Below are 19,586 nucleotides of genomic sequence, written 5' to 3'. Positions count from 1 at the left end.
AACATTATGACTTTCCAGAATAGTTTTCTACAAATTACATGTTAATAGACCCATTTGAATATAAATGGCAAATATAAGTTTCACTATACCCAAATTACACCGTGGATGGGGGAATTTGGGTATAGTAATGGTTAGAGAGCAAAACATGGTTTTAATAATAATCTTACTCAATGTTTTCAAACTTAGGTTGAATTTAGGTACAATAAAAATAATGGGATAGTATGAATACTAATCTTTTTAAATATTAAGATGGATTTTCGACTGGAAATAGCACGATATGACAAACCGTTAATGGATGGGAAGTAGTTTTTCGTTACAGAACATTTAAGCAAATTTAAACAACCTTCCAATTAATTTTTAGCATATTTTACCTTGGGAGTGATGATGCACATACTTTCCTACGTTTGAAGTCCAATAAAATTATTATTTGTCCTTCTGATTGGTAAAATGTAATGTATACCCGAATTACCCCATATTTTTAGATCATTAATTACATGAAAACTAATTATGTTAAATGTTTCAATTCAATGCCAAATTAAAGTAAACATATGTAATGTCTACATACCTAAACTTGAAAAACATAGAGTGGAAGATTAATTAGGAGCACTATTTGGAAGTAGGTGGTTTTATTGCATTGACATCAACAAAAAGTTTAATTTATTTTTTATCAATTTCAAAAAGAGTGTTGGCAAAATTTTTTCAGCATATAATCATGGGTAAGGATGATGTTTATAACTGAATTTTTGTAGGTGCATCAAATGAATAGTTTTCATTTTATTCAATCAAATATAACTTTTACCCAAATTACCCCGACGAACCCTAAGTGAAATACATAATGCACTTGTTAAGAGAACAGACAGCATCATTTATTTTTTTCACATTTTTACTGGAGTACCTGGAATATCAAATTTTTATATTAAAAATAGCGTCGACTTCTGCGCATTGCTAAATTAGCTTTTATTGTTTGAAAATCTATAAGTTATTGCTGTATTTAATTTTTTCCTGAAGCGAAGCTCGCAGTACGAAGGAACTTTCTTTCCGCATGCAACATTGATTATTTAATATCAGTCAAATTCGCTTTCAATTGATTTAATCTGAAAATTGCATTACATACGCTTTTTACTTCCTTTTCACAAAAAAGGAAGTATTGTATTCGCGAAAAAATTTTCACTCAAAAATCGACCTTAATTTCCATTTTACTCACCCCCGAATGAATATTGAGTTTTTTTTTTCGACTCGACCACACGTGGATAAGTGCCTAAGAACGTATAGACACGCGAAATATCCATAATGACGATTCTCGAGTTAATTACAACGAGTTTTCTCGTGACGTCTGTATGTGCGGATGTATGTCGCATAACTCAAGAATGGTATATCCTAGAAAGTTGAAATTTGGTACGTAGACCTCTTTTCGGGTCTAGTTGTGCAGCTTCCTTTTTGGTTGCATTCGGGTGTTTCTAAAGGGATCTTTTGCCCCTTTTTGGGGGGAAATCATTGTTAATTTCGATGTAATCTCAAGTGCTGTAATAATTTGGCGGACACTTCGCGATATATCGCCAGTCTTTTGGTCGCCAAGTTTTGTCGCCAACTGGACACTTCGAGATATATCGCCAGTCTTTTGGTCGCCAAGTTTTGTCGCCAACTTAGCGACAAATTTGGCATTTTTTAAAAAATTTGTTTCAATTTGGCCACTGTTAATGATATTTAGAGAGTAAACTATTGAATCACTTTAAAATTGTCAGTAATGGGGAAATGACATTAAATTGGAGTAAAAGAAAGTTAGGTGATGCACACATCAGCTCGTTTAAAAATATTTAAAACAGGTTTTTAAACGTATTTTTTGTCATTTGTAGGCCTAAAAGTAACGCATTAGTTCATATGAAATCAGTAAAGTTCCTTTTATCATACAGTTAGGTGTTACATTTCAGAAATTTTAATTACTAATGAACTTTGTATTATGAACGCTTTCAATTCAAACAATTTTTTCATAATATTTAGTCTAGAAGTGCAAGAGAAAGAAATTGTGTTGAACGAAATTACACGACAAAAGATTACCCCAATTTTATATATTAATTCTGAATGCTTCAAAAATAACTCTAAGTGTCACGAAGTTTCGGGCAGAAAAATAGACTCTGAATCGTACTAAAGTCTCTACAGTAGGGCATATCTGGCAGTTTGGATACAGTTTTCTTTTTGACACCATTGGAAAAAGCGAAATTTTTTACTCCAGGCCTATCTCGACCATTGGTCGGAAAACTAAGCTTCTATCTTGAAAGGAAAAACAGTTATAAGCCTTTTTAAATCGAGTTCGAAAAATCTCATCTCCATTCAAGTTGTTAACCATTTCATTTTCGCGTTTCCAAATTTACTCTTTTTGAATCCATTAATTCTTTCCATCTTTCTCTTATCAATTTCTTAAACTTATTTTATTTTGTGTTTCTATGGTTACGCTTTTTAAATCCATCTTTCTCATTTTAATTCCTTAAAAGTATTTTAATATCTGTTGTCATTGTTTGGAAGGGAAATTTTTCTTGATGTTTTTTTGAGCAATCACGATTGCTTATTGCTTTCATTTGACTGTTTTGAGGTCCTATCATTTTATTTTCCCGCCAGCACCTTCTGCTGCATCACTGTCGACCGGCCGCCTCACGATGCTGCTCCTCTATCGAAAACCGTCTCCAGGTTGCGTCAATATCCTACACTTACACGCATACATACACGCACGTACACACACACACACACAAACACATACACACACATACATTCGTCTACACACATACACAAACGCATAAACACACTCAAACACATGCACACACACGCATACATACAGACAATTACACATACACACACACCTACACACAACTATCCACACACTTATGCTTGCACATATAGACATAAACACACATGCCTACACACATATACACTTACCCCATACACACAAACACACATACCCCTACACACAAACACACATACCCCTACACACAAACACACATACCCCTACACACAAACACACATACCCCTACACACAAACACACATACCCCCACACACATAAACACACACGCCTACATACACACACACACTCCTGATTGCGAAAAACATAATTTGAATTCAAGAGGTCAAAATTCAAATTAATTTTTAATTTTTTTTTTCTTTTATTCAAGCCTTATTGTTGAACACACGGCACTTGACACAACTTTTATTTTCAAGGTAGACTGGGTAAAGCCGGGCAATACAGTAGTTCATTCACATTTTGAACAATTGAGAAGAACTGAAAAATCTGTGAATTTTCACAGAAAAACTAACTGTTTGCCGCTTTAAAATTCAATAAATAACCATTTCAAACCAATTAAGGAAATTGAGCTAAATAATGCCGAATTCATTCTTTACCACGCAATGACAGAAGCAGTGGTTTTTCGAATACAGCATAAACAAAGATGGGGATCCAAATCGTTCCAAATCGAGTTCCGATGATGGCATTATGAAAGCATCCGTCGATAAAATGTCGCCGAATCATGAGGCTAATCGAGTCCTTCATTTCCCTAATGTCGCGCTTTAAGAAAAGCACCTGTCTGACGATCGCAATAAGCAGCACCCATACATGGATGGAAGGTGCTTAAATCCGATGACCCACAAAATCGATAAGGTGGGATCGGCGTGCGGGGATAATATCCCCCCCCCCCGCTCTGATGGAAGATTTTTACTGCACGGGGAGGGGAGTAAGTTCCTTATGCTAGGGGTATCAGTTAGAAGATGATTGTCGGTACTTTTATTTGGGTCATATACTTGTATCATAAAGGAGATGATCTTTGCAACAACTGTACAACTGTAAATGGTAATCAACAATGTTTGGACGCACAAAATTAGCAGATTGCTGCATACACGTGTTTTGAGGTTTCAGAGAACTTATTTTTCAATGCTAATAGTGAGCTTTTGGATGAAAAGACATTTAGTAAAAGCAACGAAAATGAATAAAAGATAGTTTAAATAGCAAATTAACAACATAAACAAAAAAAAATGGAACTGACAGCCGAAGTTTATTACATAGATTTCATTCTTGTTGCTTTCCTGGATGACTTTTCATCCAAAAGCACACTATTTACATTGAAAAAGCAGTTCCCTTAAACCTCGAAACACGTGTATGCAGTAATCTGCTAATTTTGTGCGTCTAAACGTTGTTGATCACCATTTACTTTTCCACACAAAGTATTTATTTATTTATTTATTTTTCAACTATACAACTGGTTCAAGGTAAATTTGATCCACTATTTTTAATTTTTTTTTTTAACTGACCAACTCATATTTCAATAGCATTACTATATCTACTGCTATAAACTTTACAACAAACTTTTAAATTATCGTATGTTACGTTTTTATAATTTTTATACAAAACTCAAGACATAAAAGTTATAAAAACCATTTGAAAATGACTCCTTAACTTGTCTCAGCCTTTGATGGTCACTTTGAACCACATCAGATATAAAATGTAAAATAAATTACTTTAATAAAAAGGGCACTACTTTGAACTCGAACAATAGAATGCCTAAAGGCCAATATAATTTGACAGCGTCGCAAGATTTCTATAATTAATTACATTACATAGAACATTACAGTACAGGATTTTAATAACTTAAAATAGGCATTCGCGAGAAGGCTTCCACAAGTAAAACAAAAAGTAGAAAACTGTTACTGAAACATTGCAAGGAGGTATATAAACAACCTTTACTCAGCTAGGGACCTTGTAATAGTTTTTGGAGTCCTCATTGGTCATCCGTCACCGTGCTGATTGGCAGCAGGTCGTCTTTGCTGACGAATCCCGCTTCAATTTGTGGCACCATGATGGCCGAATTTCGTGTCAGGCGCTATGCCGGCGAGCGGCACATTCCGCAGGGCATTGTCGATAGTAATGTGCCGGATCGCATATAAGCTACCTTTACTCCTGTTCGGTCATAGGAAAATTTCAGGCCCTCTCATTGGCTTATTCGAGTGTCAATCAAAGCTTCAAAGCTGTGACGTACTGCAATGTTGCTAGTCCTCTCTCGCAGTGTTTCATGTTTGTAATCTGTTAATACGAATAAGCATTTGCAAATGAGATCTTTAATTGAATGTTGCTGACAAAAGCAGCATTATTATTTCCAATCAATTTCATCCTTTGCAAAACAAATGAAAGTTTTTATTGAGAAGGTATGCTTCGAAATAAAAATAGGTGGCGCCATCTTTAAGCAAAAAATGCATGTTTCACGACATCGTTTTAATTCTAATTGAGGTTATTTTTAAAATAATTCTCACGGTAAATTATTTTGTTGATGGAAAAGCGAATTCCGCAATTTTTCATATTCTTAATAATATTTAATGCAATTTAAACAGCTCTTCTTAAAGAAATGATTACCATTTAAGTTAATAATAAATACTTCTAGTGAATAATTTAATACATAATAATTTCTAATATAATTTTCTCTTGTGCCAGTTTATTTCTAGCTAATTTCTATTGAATATGAGTTAGCATCCGAGAATGAGACTTCCAATTGAATATTGAGCGAGTGTGGCGAACATATCCTTCTTTTCTCATATTAATTTCATAACTCATAAAATAAAATAATGCTCTGCATTAAAAAAACATGTAAAATACATAATTAAAAGAATAAATAGCATTATCTATAAGCAAAAAATGACGCTTTTGAAGAAGGTACTATTGGAGTTTAGTTAAGCTCATTTGTCAACTAATTCTCAATGTAAGTTTTTTAAATTAAGCGGCGAATTCTTTATCTTTTAATATTCTTCATAATATTTAAAGTTATGTAAAAAGGAATAGGTAGTTTAAACCCTTGAATGAAATAATTGAAAATAACATTAAAAAGCAATGTTTCTTAATGTAAAATCATATATATGTTATTTCAAGTCAAATCACTTTCAAGTCAAACTTTCAGAAATCGCACCTTTTGACACCTTAAATTCATTTATTATTTTGAAAAAAAAAATTATCACGCACAGTTGATAAGGCAATTCAAGAGAATTTCATGCAGTTTCATTTACTATTTAACTTAAAAACATTTGGAGAAAAAAAATTTCACAAAAATTCTAAAACTTGAAAACTCAACCATTTTTGAGACAATTTTGAAAAATCTGAAATCAATATATGACTTTTAATGTATTGTAATAAATACAACTAAATATTTTAGACTGGGCCCATGAAGAGATCAGCAGCTGCTAAATAGTTTCAGCAAAATTAGCAAAAAAGTTTTCCTTTTTTTTTTTTGCTGTACTGCTGATACGACCTTCGTGGTTTCATGAATAGTTCTGAAACCATTTGAATGTAATCGTTCAAATACATTAAATATCATACACTGATTGAAAAATTTTTAAACTATTAAAAAAATTAAATTTAAAATCTTGTGAAAATATTTTTTTTTTTTTGAAAAGTGTCGAAACTTAAGTTGTTTTTGAAACAAGCTGCTTTACAACTCTGTGTTTCTCCTAGAGCTTGAGAAGTTGGAAATTAGGGTGAGCGCACTTTCATATTTTGCATTATTTTCCTTGATGTACATATTTTATCAATAAAAGTGTTTGTGCGTGTGTGTGTTACAAAACTTCTTTGGTTCTGAATCGTTTTGCAACTGTTTTATGAAAATGTAATTTCTCTTCATATGATGTGGAAGAATTATTACTTTAATAATAATGGCTTTCAAAGCCAGTCACATGTACTTGAAAACCAACAGGGAACTAATCATAATTTATTCATATTGAACTCACATAAAAATAAAGTAAATATTGTAAAACAGATGTACATAATATATCAGCCAGATACAATGTGAAACAATAGGTATAGCAACGATAAAGAAAAGTTATACGATAAACAATTTATTTACTGGCACAAGAGCAAATTATATTAGAAATTAGCATGTATAAAATTATTCAAAATAAGTATTTGTTATTAACTTAAATGGTAATCATTTCTTTAAGAAGAGCTGTTTAAATTGCTTTAAATATCATTTAGAATATGAAAAATTGCGGAATTCGCTTTTCCATCAACAAAATAATTTACCGTGAAAATTATTTTTAAAATAACTTCGATTTAAATTAAATCGATGTCGTAAAACATACATTTTTTGCTTAAAGATGGCGCCACCTATTTTTATTTCGAAGCATAGCTTCTCAATAAAAGCTTTCATTTGTTTTGCAAAGGATGAAATTGATTGGAAATAATAATTCTGCTTTTGTCAGCAACATTCAATTAAAGATCTCATTTGCAACTGCTTATTCGTATTAGCAGATTACAAACATGAAACACTGCGAGAGAGGACTAGCAACATTGCAGTACGTCACAGCTTTGAAGCTTTGATTGACACTCGAATAAGCCAATGAGAGGGCCTGAAATTTTCCTATGACCGAACAGGAGTAAAGGTAGCTTACATGCATCCCGTCAGGGTGATGGCAGTTTCTTCAAAAAATGTCATCTACGGCGAAAATATAATCAAGACTATGATTTGCTCTTTAAAGAAATCTCCGTTAAAATTGAGGGAGAGTTGAAGGAATGAGTCAGCTTTGCATTAATGCTTAGATAGAATGTGAAAAATTATTTTTAGCTTGCTCGTTAGATGTCGGATACAGGAGCAAGAGTGTAAAGCTGCTTCTGGACATGATAGAAATATTTTTTCGCATTTTATTTCAGTATAAATGCAGCGCTGACCCATTCCAACCAACTTACCCGGACCGACAAAATAACTGAGCCGGGAATACCTTTTCAGTCAGTAAATAGAGAATTTAGTATCACTTTTTTTTTGAAGGATGCCGAGAAAAACAAAATGAAAAATAACACCCCCCCCCCCCCAAAATACATAACAAAAACCAATATTAAATTTAAAAAAAAATGTCCCCGACCAATATTTTTAACGATATTTTTAATTAATATCTCCGGCACTCCGGTAATTAAAGTTCTACAAAAACGAGGCTGATCTAAGCACATTCTTTCAAGCCAGCTTTTGAACGAAATAAAGAACAATCGAAATCGGTTTATCTGTTTAGGAGCTACGATGCCACATGTGCGTATATGTGCGTCTATTTAGACGCATATTTTTAAAACTTATTATACCTTCCTTTTTGCGACGGGGGTACAAATTGGCCTCGGAAATGATACCTTATAATTTAAATAGGGAATAAAACTTAATTGAAACGGAATTTAGTAGTCTTTTATTCAAATATTTAAGAATTTTTAGAATAGAAAAGCTCCATTTAAGATCCGTCAATAAAGTAACGGGTCCGGATACAGATCTTTATTTTCCCTCGGCTATATGCGCGGATACGGATACGGATATCCGGAACATCACTAATTATCGAACAACACAGTGGACGAACACCCGGAGTTATGGTCTGGGGTGCCATAGTATATCATGGACGATCACAATTGCTACGAATTGTGGGCAATTTGAACAGCACCCGATACATAAACGAAGTTTTACAGCCCCAAGCTATTCTTTTTCTGCATCGATTGCCAGGGGCTGTATTCCAGCAGGATAATGCCCGTCCACATGTCGACAGGACTGTCAAATCCTACCTTGATTCGCAGCAGGTACAGCTTCTTCCTTGGCCTGCATATTTCCCGGATATGTCACCGATTGAACATGTGTGGGATTTCGTAGTGTGGCGTCTCGCTCGTGATCCTCGTCCTGTTTCTTCGACAGACGAACTTCGGTTGCGCATACCAACAATATGGAATACTCTTCCGCAGGCAGATATTCAAACTTAGTTTCACTCCATGCCGAGTCGTGTAGCAGCTCTTATTGCGCCGCGTGGTGGCCACACAAAATACTAATTTCTGTCTCTTTTCATTGTTTGTTTGGTTTGAAAATGTAATCATTTTTTTGTACCATTACCACTCAACTGTGTATTAAATTTCATTCAACTATGATGCTTCCTTCATGGTGTTGCAATTTTCACAAACGGGAATGTGCATGATTAATTAGTGTGAAAAATAAGTTTAAAAAATATTCTTGCAAAAGTTTCGTAGAACACGGTTTTGATACTACACGGAACGAATTGAACGTGTTATACGAGGAACGCCTGTACATATATTCTTATTTCGAACTCATTTAAAATGCTAAAAAAAGTTGTTTAAAATAAGGCTTCTTTCTGCTTCGCTTTTTTTCGGTTCGAAGCTCAATGTTTCATTTCGCTCGTTATAATTTGGAATAATCAACCAGAAACAAAATTCGCACAGCGTGTTTATAAGTCACGCATTTTTTTCCTCTCCAAAAACACTTCCTGTAGTCTTCCCCTAAATAATCCAAATAATAACACCATTCCTCAGCAGAAAAAAATGTGCAATAATAACGTCTGCTAGGAATATTTCTCAACACCGAGCACGAGAAATGGGTATTTCGAAGGAGTCAAGCACACGCTTAGAAATATTTCAAGAATGTCTGCTTCATCATGCGTATGGCAAGAAAAAAAAAACCCTCCTTAAAAATATATCAGAATCTCTTGTGCGGAAAAAATGAATTAAAAAATACCCGCTTATAAAATTTACGGCTTAAAGACTGTTTCCCCCTCAACTAAGAGTCATTCCTTAGGTTCTCCCTCTTCTTTCTCGAGTGCAGATTAAAAGCAGAAGGGGTCTGGAGTGCCAGACGAACATCCCTAAGTAGAAGGTATCAGAACCTCTAATTGGCCTCTCTTAGATTTATGAATGGAGGCCCACCCTTTGCAGGGAGAGATTTTTCTTAAATCACTTCCGTCTTACACGTATGGATCGACCTGAACTTGGCGAAACAAATTTGCTTTAGTGTCTGATATTGAACATGTGGTGATTTTACAGAAACTAGTTTTCAAATCATAGTCCATTGATTAAAACTGGCATTCGTTAAAAGAAGATTTGGGTCATTCTCCAGAAAACGTAACTTTTGAAAGCAAATATTTTTCAATTTCGAAACCTTTTGTTTTCTTTTTTTTTATTCTTACACGAAAGTGTTACCTATTGGAAGTAACCATAAACAATGGCCCAGCTAAGTTCCAATTATTTTACTCATAAATAAAAAAATAAAAAAAATGCCTTGTTCACGGAAAAAAAAAAAAAAGAAAACAACTTTTCATACTTAAAAATCGAGACTAATTTAGTATCAAAGTAGCAATTTTGTGAGATGTGCAAACAATCAGATTGTAATGTAACAAACAATTGATTATAATGATTAGTGGGAACATAATATTAAGCTCTCTTAATTAAAGTATTGTTTTATTAATAGTTTAAAATGTATGTTAAAAATAGTATCTAGCAAATTTGAAGATATACTGGCAATTTATAATTTTGGTAGAATGCCTATTGTTGATGTATTTCTCCTTCATCATTAATTTTCACCTCAGAAATAACGACATTGATAAAGTCTGTCACGGAGGTGAGGAATTTTCCATGAATATAGGCCTAATAGATACATATTTCAGGAAAAAATTTTGTTCGTTGCTACAATCTGCACATGTTAAGCATATGAAAACATTTTCACTTCCTTTTTTACATTAATTTACATCCCTGAAATTTAAGTTCACGGAGATGATAAGTCAGAATAACCACACAAAGCTTTTAAAACAAAATCTATCTTCAAATCAGAGAATTAAACATAATGCCAATGGTACAAATTGCTTGTAGTCGAACTATTCGGAAGGCTTTGGTTCAGCATATACCTTAGTGCCAGAGAGTTAAAATATCATTCATAGTGTCAGAAAAACACTTTCATCTAACTAAATATGTTCCCATAATTGCCGAATTGAATGTAGTCATCAGTGGTAGAAACAGAGACTGTTGTGACTTTTTTCTTTCTTGGGCCTGCCGATAGCACGTCCATGAAGATCATAAATCTTCAAAAGGTCATAAACAAATACTGCTGTAGAACACAAGTTCCAAACTAACCGATATGTGATCAAGAGTTCCTAGCATAGAAATTCATTTTGAGCATTCTAGAAATTAATTCTTGTCCATCGTCAAATGCAAGACTCCTCGTGTGCACACTAACGAGTCTGCCAATAGTGATTTGCACTCCTCTACTCCATTTGATATTAGAGCACAGCAGAGAGATATTTTTTTGAGTACCATGGATGGATCAAAGTGACATGCAAAATCCGATTTGAAGTTTTTATTTCGGAACTTGTTTGCTAAAATGTCTCTCAAAATATCATTTAAAGTTCATGATTACAGCAATTTCATTTCCAGTCCTATGTAAGATGGAAACCACTGAATAAATCTCGTGTGACCCAGACTGCAGCTTAAAGGTTTGGCATTTGGTATCAAAGTAGCAGGTGTGTCACCCCTCTCTTCCCCAAGAAAAAAATGGGAATTCACAGTAAAATGTAATGAACGGCAGCGTTTGTTATGGATAGATCACACCGAAGCATCAGACAACAATAACAAAGAAATCGATAGTCACTTGACATAACTGAAGACTAAGAAAACTGTGGTTAAAGGATGACGAATATTTTAGAAATTATTCAACTGGAATACAATGTTCAGAGGCAGAAAGGGTAGGGAAATATTATAAGAATATGGAAGGTATATCAAAGGCTGAAGATAATGAAGAAAGTAATAGCATATCGTATTGACATTTTAAAATCTAACTTTTTTTTTGGTGAAAAAACGTATGTGGAAAATAAAATGAATTTGCAATTGTTTTAACTTAGTGGGGACTGAGATGAGTAAATAATATTGTCGCCTCAGAAGAACAGTAAGACCTCTAATCCTAGAAATGACAGTAAGTTAGATCCTACTGTTGCTTTGAGTCGACGATATGTGGTTATAGTCTGTCAAAAAGTTCAGGATACGAATTCTTTTTGATTCAATTTTGGGGAAGAAAACCAAATGAAGCTCCAAATTAGTGTCTTTTGAGCAATCTCGATTGCTTATTGTTCTCACTTGACCATCCTTGGTGTTGTGGTTCCTTTTTCAGCTTGGATCAGGGGCGTCTGCAGCACCACCGCCCACCGGCGCGGCTCCTCTGGTCTTAAGCACTGTTAGTACAGTAAAAATAGGAATCGGACCCAAACATCCAAAAAAAAAAAAGCTAAACCTGGTGCAAATTGTTTATTACCCTCCCAATAAGAACAGGTAAAAAGTCCCACCCCATTGTGCGTCGGGTTTTGGAATGGGGGGCATCTAAAAATTGCTGTTTTGGGTATTTTTCCAGAATTTTTAGAGTAAATTTAAAGTGAGAATAATATGTTTTACTAAATTTAAAAGCATGAAATTAAAGGTGTTTGACCCCCAAGAGGGATGACATAACCCACCAATGCTACAGAGCCCCTCTATCCCCGCAAAACGAAGCAATACCCTCGAACCCCCCTCCATACATTTCACATGGAAACATTATTTTATGCTAAGTTAAAGTTAGAAATCGAGTGTGTCCATCTTCCAAGATTGATGGTGCATCTCCTCTCAAAGCTACAGCACCCCCCCCCCCCTCTGCCAAATAAAATAAATCCTCACCCTCCCCCCTTTTTATTTCAAGTAGAAGTATTATTTCATGCGATTCAAAAATGCATTAAATCAGGACAGTCCACCTCATAAGAACAGTAGCTCACCTCCCAAAACGAAATTATATACTAAAATATTATCCTTCCCCCCACCCCCTCTAATGGTGCACATTAGATTCAATGATCAGAAAAATTACGCTGAACTGTTTTTTGCTTTCAAATGATTTCTCCTAAGCTTGTAACAAAAAGTCTTCGTTATCAAGATGTTTTTTGGATCTAGATCCTCAGCAAAATCGTTATTGTTGCAGCTATGTTTAACACAGTTTGTGCATATAATTGAGCACTTCAGTCCACTTTCAGACTTTTCTAACATTCACTATATCCAATGAACCCCTCAGAGCTAGCACAAGATTTGAGACGCGGAAAGTCTTCTAGAGCAGAAGGCTTAGATGTTGTAATAGGATTTCATTCATATTTCTGTGGTGCTTTCTTTGCACCCATCAAAAATGACACTAGCTTTCCCATACTTGCAAATTACATATACACTGCATTGCTGGCATATTTCCTTGAAGCTTACAGATCATTACCAAAAATATGATCAAGCAGGTATCTTCCATCTATTACATATGAGGCAGTGAGAAGCAAAGGGATGGAAGTGGCAAAATTAAAAATTTGGAGATAGAGGCAAGAGATGGTACTAGTAGACCTGGTAGCTGCTTCTATACAGCATGATTTAGAAAAGAAAATCAATGAAATCCTATCTAGGATCTTGTCTTTAAACGCGTTTTATTTAAAACATGAAAATGTCCATTTACATCCCTTTGTTTCTCACTGCCTCATATATGACACCAGCTGTTCGTTCTGTGAAAGTGGATGAACCTTTTGCTTCAGATAATAGCACTTTAACGATACAAGATTTCTTTTCTTCTGAAACCAGATTCATCGAATACTGATGGAGGATCAGCGCATAATTCGTACCAGATGTTTTTAACAATTTGTTATTCCATCTTTACTGTTCATACCATTCGGTGTAAAAGATGGTTTGGGCTTACACATCTTTACAGATAGTAACTACTCTCGTAACAGAAGCTAAAGACATAACTGTTTACCTCCTTTACAAAGAAATGCCACAAAATTGTTTTTCTTCAATATCCTTTGATGTTACTACCCGAACGTTAAAGGTCTCATCGCAACTCACCTTATCATCAGCGAGCAATACCACCATAAACTTAAGAGGGAAGAAACTTCTGGGGGCTTTAGAAACGGATTGTGATTTCCAAACTGGGAGACAAAAAGGTGTAAATATTTAGCACTCTATTGTTGTATTGCTCATTGCTCTCATCAAGACTTGTTCTATCGTTGAATCACTACAGGTTCTAGACCACCTGAATTTGTCACTGCGTTAGATCGTTGGATAGCTGATGTTTTAGCTGATGTTTGATGTGATCAAATTTTTTTTTATCGCATAATATACTCAAAAGTTTGATATAGTGTTGAAAGTATATGTCTGCATATTTAGCATAATTCACATAACCAGCTGCGTAAAAGAGAGGTAGCTCGGTGTTTGCAAATGAGAACCCCCACCGACTTAGAGGGTGCAGAATTGCAGCATTGCCCGTCTCCCTATTGGCAATTTCGGTTTGTCCCTCCTTACGGTGATGGCAAAAGATTGTAGAATAGTTGAAGTTTGTTATTCGAGAAAAAGTAAGGAAACTTTGGTCAATTTGGACTTTTTTTATGCTGCACATGAACTTTGTTTTCCAGCGTTCTAAACAGTTTAATAACTCCAGTCACAAATAATTTGGTTACTGAGCTCACTTAGATCTTTTAGAATTATCATTCTGACATTACCATATCATTGTGTGGCATTTTGTACTTCGGAAAAGTTTAAATCAGAGAAATTTTTTCGTGAACTTCACTGCAATAGTTGGTTTTAGAATGTAAATTCAGGCCCCCCCCCCCCGCCAAAAAAAAAGCGATGGCGCACCCCTTAAGAGTGACGAAGTCCAGAATAAAAGCCCTCAAAAAAGAAATACCCCTTGAAAAAACTGCCTTAAAAATTCCAATGACGCAAAGCTGCTCCATGACCCCCCCCTATTCCACCCCCCCCCCGCCTGTGCATCCCTGTTAATTAGAATTTTTTTGTGAGAGTTTATTATTTTACTATTATAGAGTGGTTTCTGCGAGGTTTGAGATTTTTTTTAAGTAATAGAAATTATTTTTATTTAAATAGAGGATATTAGAAATTATTTCGTCCCCCCCCCCCTTCCCAACAAAACCCGACGCGCAAAGTGCTGGGACTTTTTACCCCTTCTTGCTGGAAGAGTAAGAAGTAATTTGCAACAGGTTTCACCTTTTTTTTTTTTTTTGAATGTTTGGGTTTGGCCATTTTTGGGCGTAATTTTACTGTACAATGTCCCCCGTATTCCACTTCTCTTGGGCAGCGGCGTCCATCTCCTACACACGCATGCTCATACGCATACACACTCGCGCACGCCTTTACACATATACACACACAAAGGCCTACACACACACACACACACTCAACTATACACACGTAGCCCCCCAGGAAAAGGGATATGCTTCGGGGGGGGGGGATCCATTTCTAGAAACAATAACTCCAATGAGTAGTGTCTTGTTGCAACTCGTAATTCAAAGTTTCAGAATTCAAATTAGAGTTCATTGGGGAAGTGGGTCACAGATTTTTTTTTTTTTGTAAATTTTGTAAATGTATTTGGCATGGAGGAAATTTAATTACAGTGCCGGCAAAGAAAATCTTTACATTTGGTTAGCAATTAAAAAATTTACATAGAAACTTCTTATCATGATTTTACTTGGCATGTTCCTTAGTCATTTGGCCGAATACTGAATGTTCGGCCACAAATCTGCCAGACTATTCGGTATTTGGCTTAATGACTAGGGATCATGCCAAGTAAAATCATGACAAGAATTTTGCATGTAAAGTTTTTAGTTGCCAACCAAATGCAAAGATTTTTTTTTTTTTTTTTTGCCAGCACTGGATAGTTACTCAAATTCATAGTTTATCTACACCTGTAACAATAAATTCCCAAATTAAACAGTAAAACAGGCAAAAATGTTGTGAAATTATTAGGAGAGACATTTCTTAAACTGATTTCGCAAATATCCGAAATCGCACAGAATTCCATTCCATTGCTCAGGTACATGTTAACACTTGGGTTGGCGATTCTATCATATGCAAAGCAATCCCTTCCATTTCCGATTCGTTCTTGCGTGGAATCCTCATCTCCCTTCTACCCGAAACTCAAGGTTCCATGCTCCCCTGTTCTAAGTAACAAATCGACGTCCACCCCCTGCTTTTATTGTAGAACACACTTGCTCGTTATTTATAACCTTTCTCTCGGTTTTTTATCCCTCGTTTCGAGAGTTTCCGAATGTGTTGAAAGGCGGGCGATTCGCGCTTTTGTTCGAAAGAACACGGAATCTTTAGAAATGTGCGGGGAAAGGAAAAAAAATCCATCCACTCATTCTTTCTCTTAGTTCTTTGGGATGAAATAGAGCCCAGCGAAGCGAGGAGGATGCACAGTTTTCTTTTTTGGAATTTGCTTAATGAGACGTGATATGTAAGACGAAGTATATTTAGATTTATCTTAGTAGTTGATTATGAAAAATTGAAAAGGGGTAAAATAGATTAAGAGTGGAACATTTATAGAAAATGTTTTTTTTTTTACAGGAAAAACAGATTGCTTCTTTTTTATGCTTTGTACGCCGGGAGGTATAACTACATATTTTTGAAGGCCAATTTTTCAAGGTCCGATTGCTCCAGAAATGAAAGCCAAAATGAAAATGAGAACAATTTAATTAGGAATATTTTGATACAGTGAACTCTCTCTATTCTGAACAGTCATGGATCCGAATAAAAGTGTTAAGATTATGGAGGCGTTAATTATACAGGGTGACTGGATAATAAATGTATATTGTTACAAATTCTGTAAATAGTAATTACTTTTTGTGATTAATTTGTCGTAATCTAGCTAAATTTGGGCGTTTATTCCATTATCTTTCATCTAAAATTATTGTAGTAACGTAACCTGTAAATAGTTTTTTGTAATGAATATACAACCCTCTGACATTCGACTGAAGTATACGGTCCCCCCTCTTTTCTCATTGATAAAATTTGTGAACGAATAAAAAGAAAGTACGAGATATTTGTAGAATGTTACCGAAACTTCTCAATGGAACATTGTGGAAACTTTTCAGGGATTTATAAATAGCCTCCATGGCATAAAAAGTCAGTCTCGACTGAGCCTTTGGGCTGAGAGCATTTATTTTGCTCTGTGTGTATTGCGAGGCATTTCGCTGTGTTGATTTTCGTATTTGGATGTAAATACGTGTGTAACCGTTGAGTTTATGATGTTTATTGATATTTGTTTAATTGCTGGTGATTAATTTAGCAGTTGTTAACGATCTTTTCTGTACATAGTGTAAATAAATCTCCTGTATTTTTCTCAAGAACTGTGTCGTCCTTTCAAAAAAGTTGAAAGTCGTACCGGATCCGTAACAATATGTATTCTATAGCGTTAGTGGACTATGCTCAGTACTTTGCCCAGTGCGCTATACCAGCTTTCAGATAGAGGTGCTGAATTTTGGATTGGTGGCTAATGCAATGTCGAATTCAACTCAGTAGAACCTAAACTCTTGCATTTATTTATTTCTTTTTTAATTTAAAAAGTTTGACGTAACATTCAACAATAAAGTTTTACAACACAGCTATCGGTGCAATGTTTGTGGAAAAAAATGCTATTTTTAAACTGTTTTTGCATTGTGTATTCTCATGCTAGGTACGTGCTCTTTCAAGTGAGAATATTTCCGAGTGATTCGCGACCGCGCATATTGCTTGAAGGTAATCATATTTTGAAGGTCTTGAATACAACTTAATACAATGGTTGGACTCTTGAAAATATAATAGTGAATGAATAGTTCAGTGGCAAAAACTTCAAGCTCTGATATTGCTCACCTTAATGATTTCATGTGATGCAGTAATATCCAGGAAAGTAATTTTCTTCTTCCTCTCTTCATCTTCTCCTAACAACTCTCGAATCATTGTGACAAAATCGTGTATGTATTTCAGACTCTCCAATTCGATTCATAGGAATTCCTGAGCACCGATTGTGAACATGTTCAGTATATAGAGAAGTAGTAATTGAATGAGGTTAAAAACAGCGTCCATTAATACCGGGGTGTTCAGAGTAGAGAGAGGTCAGTCTATGTCAAGTCTATGAAAATTCTCCGGGACCATCAAAATGTGTTCAAAATATCGGGGTGTTCACATTCGAGAGTATTCAGATAGAGGGAGTCCACTGTATTCAGCTATTTCTCTACACTGCCATTGTTCAAATATAGACATTGGTCTTTTTATAAGGCACCAACTTTCTCAACCGTTGTCATAGAAGTCAACCGCATGGACTTACAACTAATTCTTTGCGCTAGTCTGAGCCAAACTTTTGTCTTCTGAAACAGATTTTCATCTGAGTAGCCGTGTAGAAAGCAGCTGGATTCAAGTCCGGACAGCATGCATCACGAACCTCTGTACATCCTTCAACAAAGCTTCAGCACCATATCTACACGTTGCTGTCACTCATGATAGTTTTCCTCCTACGTATTATTCATTTGTCGATGAATTTCTGCTATTTCACATTCCTTAGTGTACAGAAATCAAATGACAGCAAACAGCATGAAATTCACACATCACAGAAGGTTCTATTGCTCGAGTTATGCTTACGTGCACCCTGCGTGCTTATAACAGACGTCGGTGACCTGACGTGACAGAAGGATATGTTAGAAACACTGCAAAACACATTTATACGCAGCGTCATCAAATTTTAACTTTTGTGTTTATTTCGCGACCCTTTGGTTTAAAAAAAAAAGAAAAAAAATTATATTAATTTGAATTTTTGGCATCTTGAATTCAAATTATGTTTTTCGCAATCACGAGCCTGTGTGTTTATGAATGCGCGTGTGTGTTTGTGTAGGCGCATGTGTGTGTGATTGTGTAGGCTCATGTGTGTGGGTGCGCGTGTGTGTGTGTGTATGTATGCATGTGTGTGCGTGTTATCTATGCAGTGCTGTGTGTAGGCGTTCGTGTGCGTGTGTGTATGTAGTCATATGTGTTTGCGTAGAAGCGTGTGTAGGAGTGTGTGTTTGTGTCTGTGCGCAGGCATGAGTGTGTAGGCGTGTGTGGGTATGCGTGTGTGTGTAGGATATGGACGCAACCTGGAGACGGTTTTCGCAAGAGGCGCAGCATCGTGAGGCCGGTCGACGCGGCGGTGGTGCTGGCAGAGGGTGCTGGTGGGAAAATAAAATGATAGGAATTCAAAACAGTCAAATGAGAACAATAAGCAATCGTGATTGCTCAAAAAGAGCTCATACACAGTAAAAAAAAAAATGTGTAACATTACTCCATAAATTCGGTATCAGCTTAGCTGCCTCCACTGCTCCAAAGTAACTTAACTGATATAACTAGCGTAAAGTTACCCATCGCTTGTGGAAGGGTACACCATGGTAATGTAACTATAGCGTAACGTCTCACTCAATTCTGCGTAAGGTTACACCAGGATTTTCTGTATGCTTACAGAGAAATTGCTTGAAAGGTTAAATACATTAGCAAAAATTAAGCTTTCATCTGAATTTTTTGAACGGGTACTCATATTTAGTTGTAAGTGGACTAAAACTTCAAGTTACCTATTAGATGATGTTTTACCTGTTCAGATGTTAAATGATCAAATATTAATTTCTTTCTATGCTTTTTAAATTGAAAAAACAAAAATTAATTAGTAGGTTAATGCATGAAATTTCATTGTAAGAGTATTAAAAACGAGCTGATGTGTGCATCACATGACTTCCTTTTACACCAATTTAATGCTATTTCCCTATTATTGCAATTTTAATGGGATTCTCTCTCTAACTCTTTAAATATCACTAGCAATGGCCACATTGAAAGCAGATTTTAAAAAAAAAAAAAAAAAAATCGCCAAATTTTTCGCCAAGTTGGCGACAAAACTTGGCGACCAAAAGACTGGCGATATATCGCCAAGTGACCGCCAAATTATAACACCACTTGAGTTTGCATCGAAATTAACAATGATTTCCCCCCAAAAAGGTG

General features: G+C 35.4%; 1 protein-coding gene across 1 annotated transcript in view; it reads right to left on the bottom strand.

Moving 5' to 3' along the window:
* LOC129229739 (uncharacterized) overlaps positions 1-17,528 on the bottom strand; it is a 177,010-nt gene extending 159,482 nt beyond the window's left edge. The window contains exon 1 of the mRNA XM_054864107.1: positions 17,442-17,528. Coding sequence (XP_054720082.1) covers positions 17,442-17,528 — 87 coding nt within the window. The remainder of the gene's footprint in view (positions 1-17,441) is intronic.
* Between the last annotated feature and the right edge of the window lie 2,058 nt (positions 17,529-19,586).

This window comes from Uloborus diversus, chromosome 9, assembly GCF_026930045.1.
Source record: "Uloborus diversus isolate 005 chromosome 9, Udiv.v.3.1, whole genome shotgun sequence".
NCBI lineage: Eukaryota > Metazoa > Arthropoda > Arachnida > Araneae > Uloboridae > Uloborus > Uloborus diversus.
This window is presented reverse-complemented; position numbering and strand designations above follow the sequence as displayed.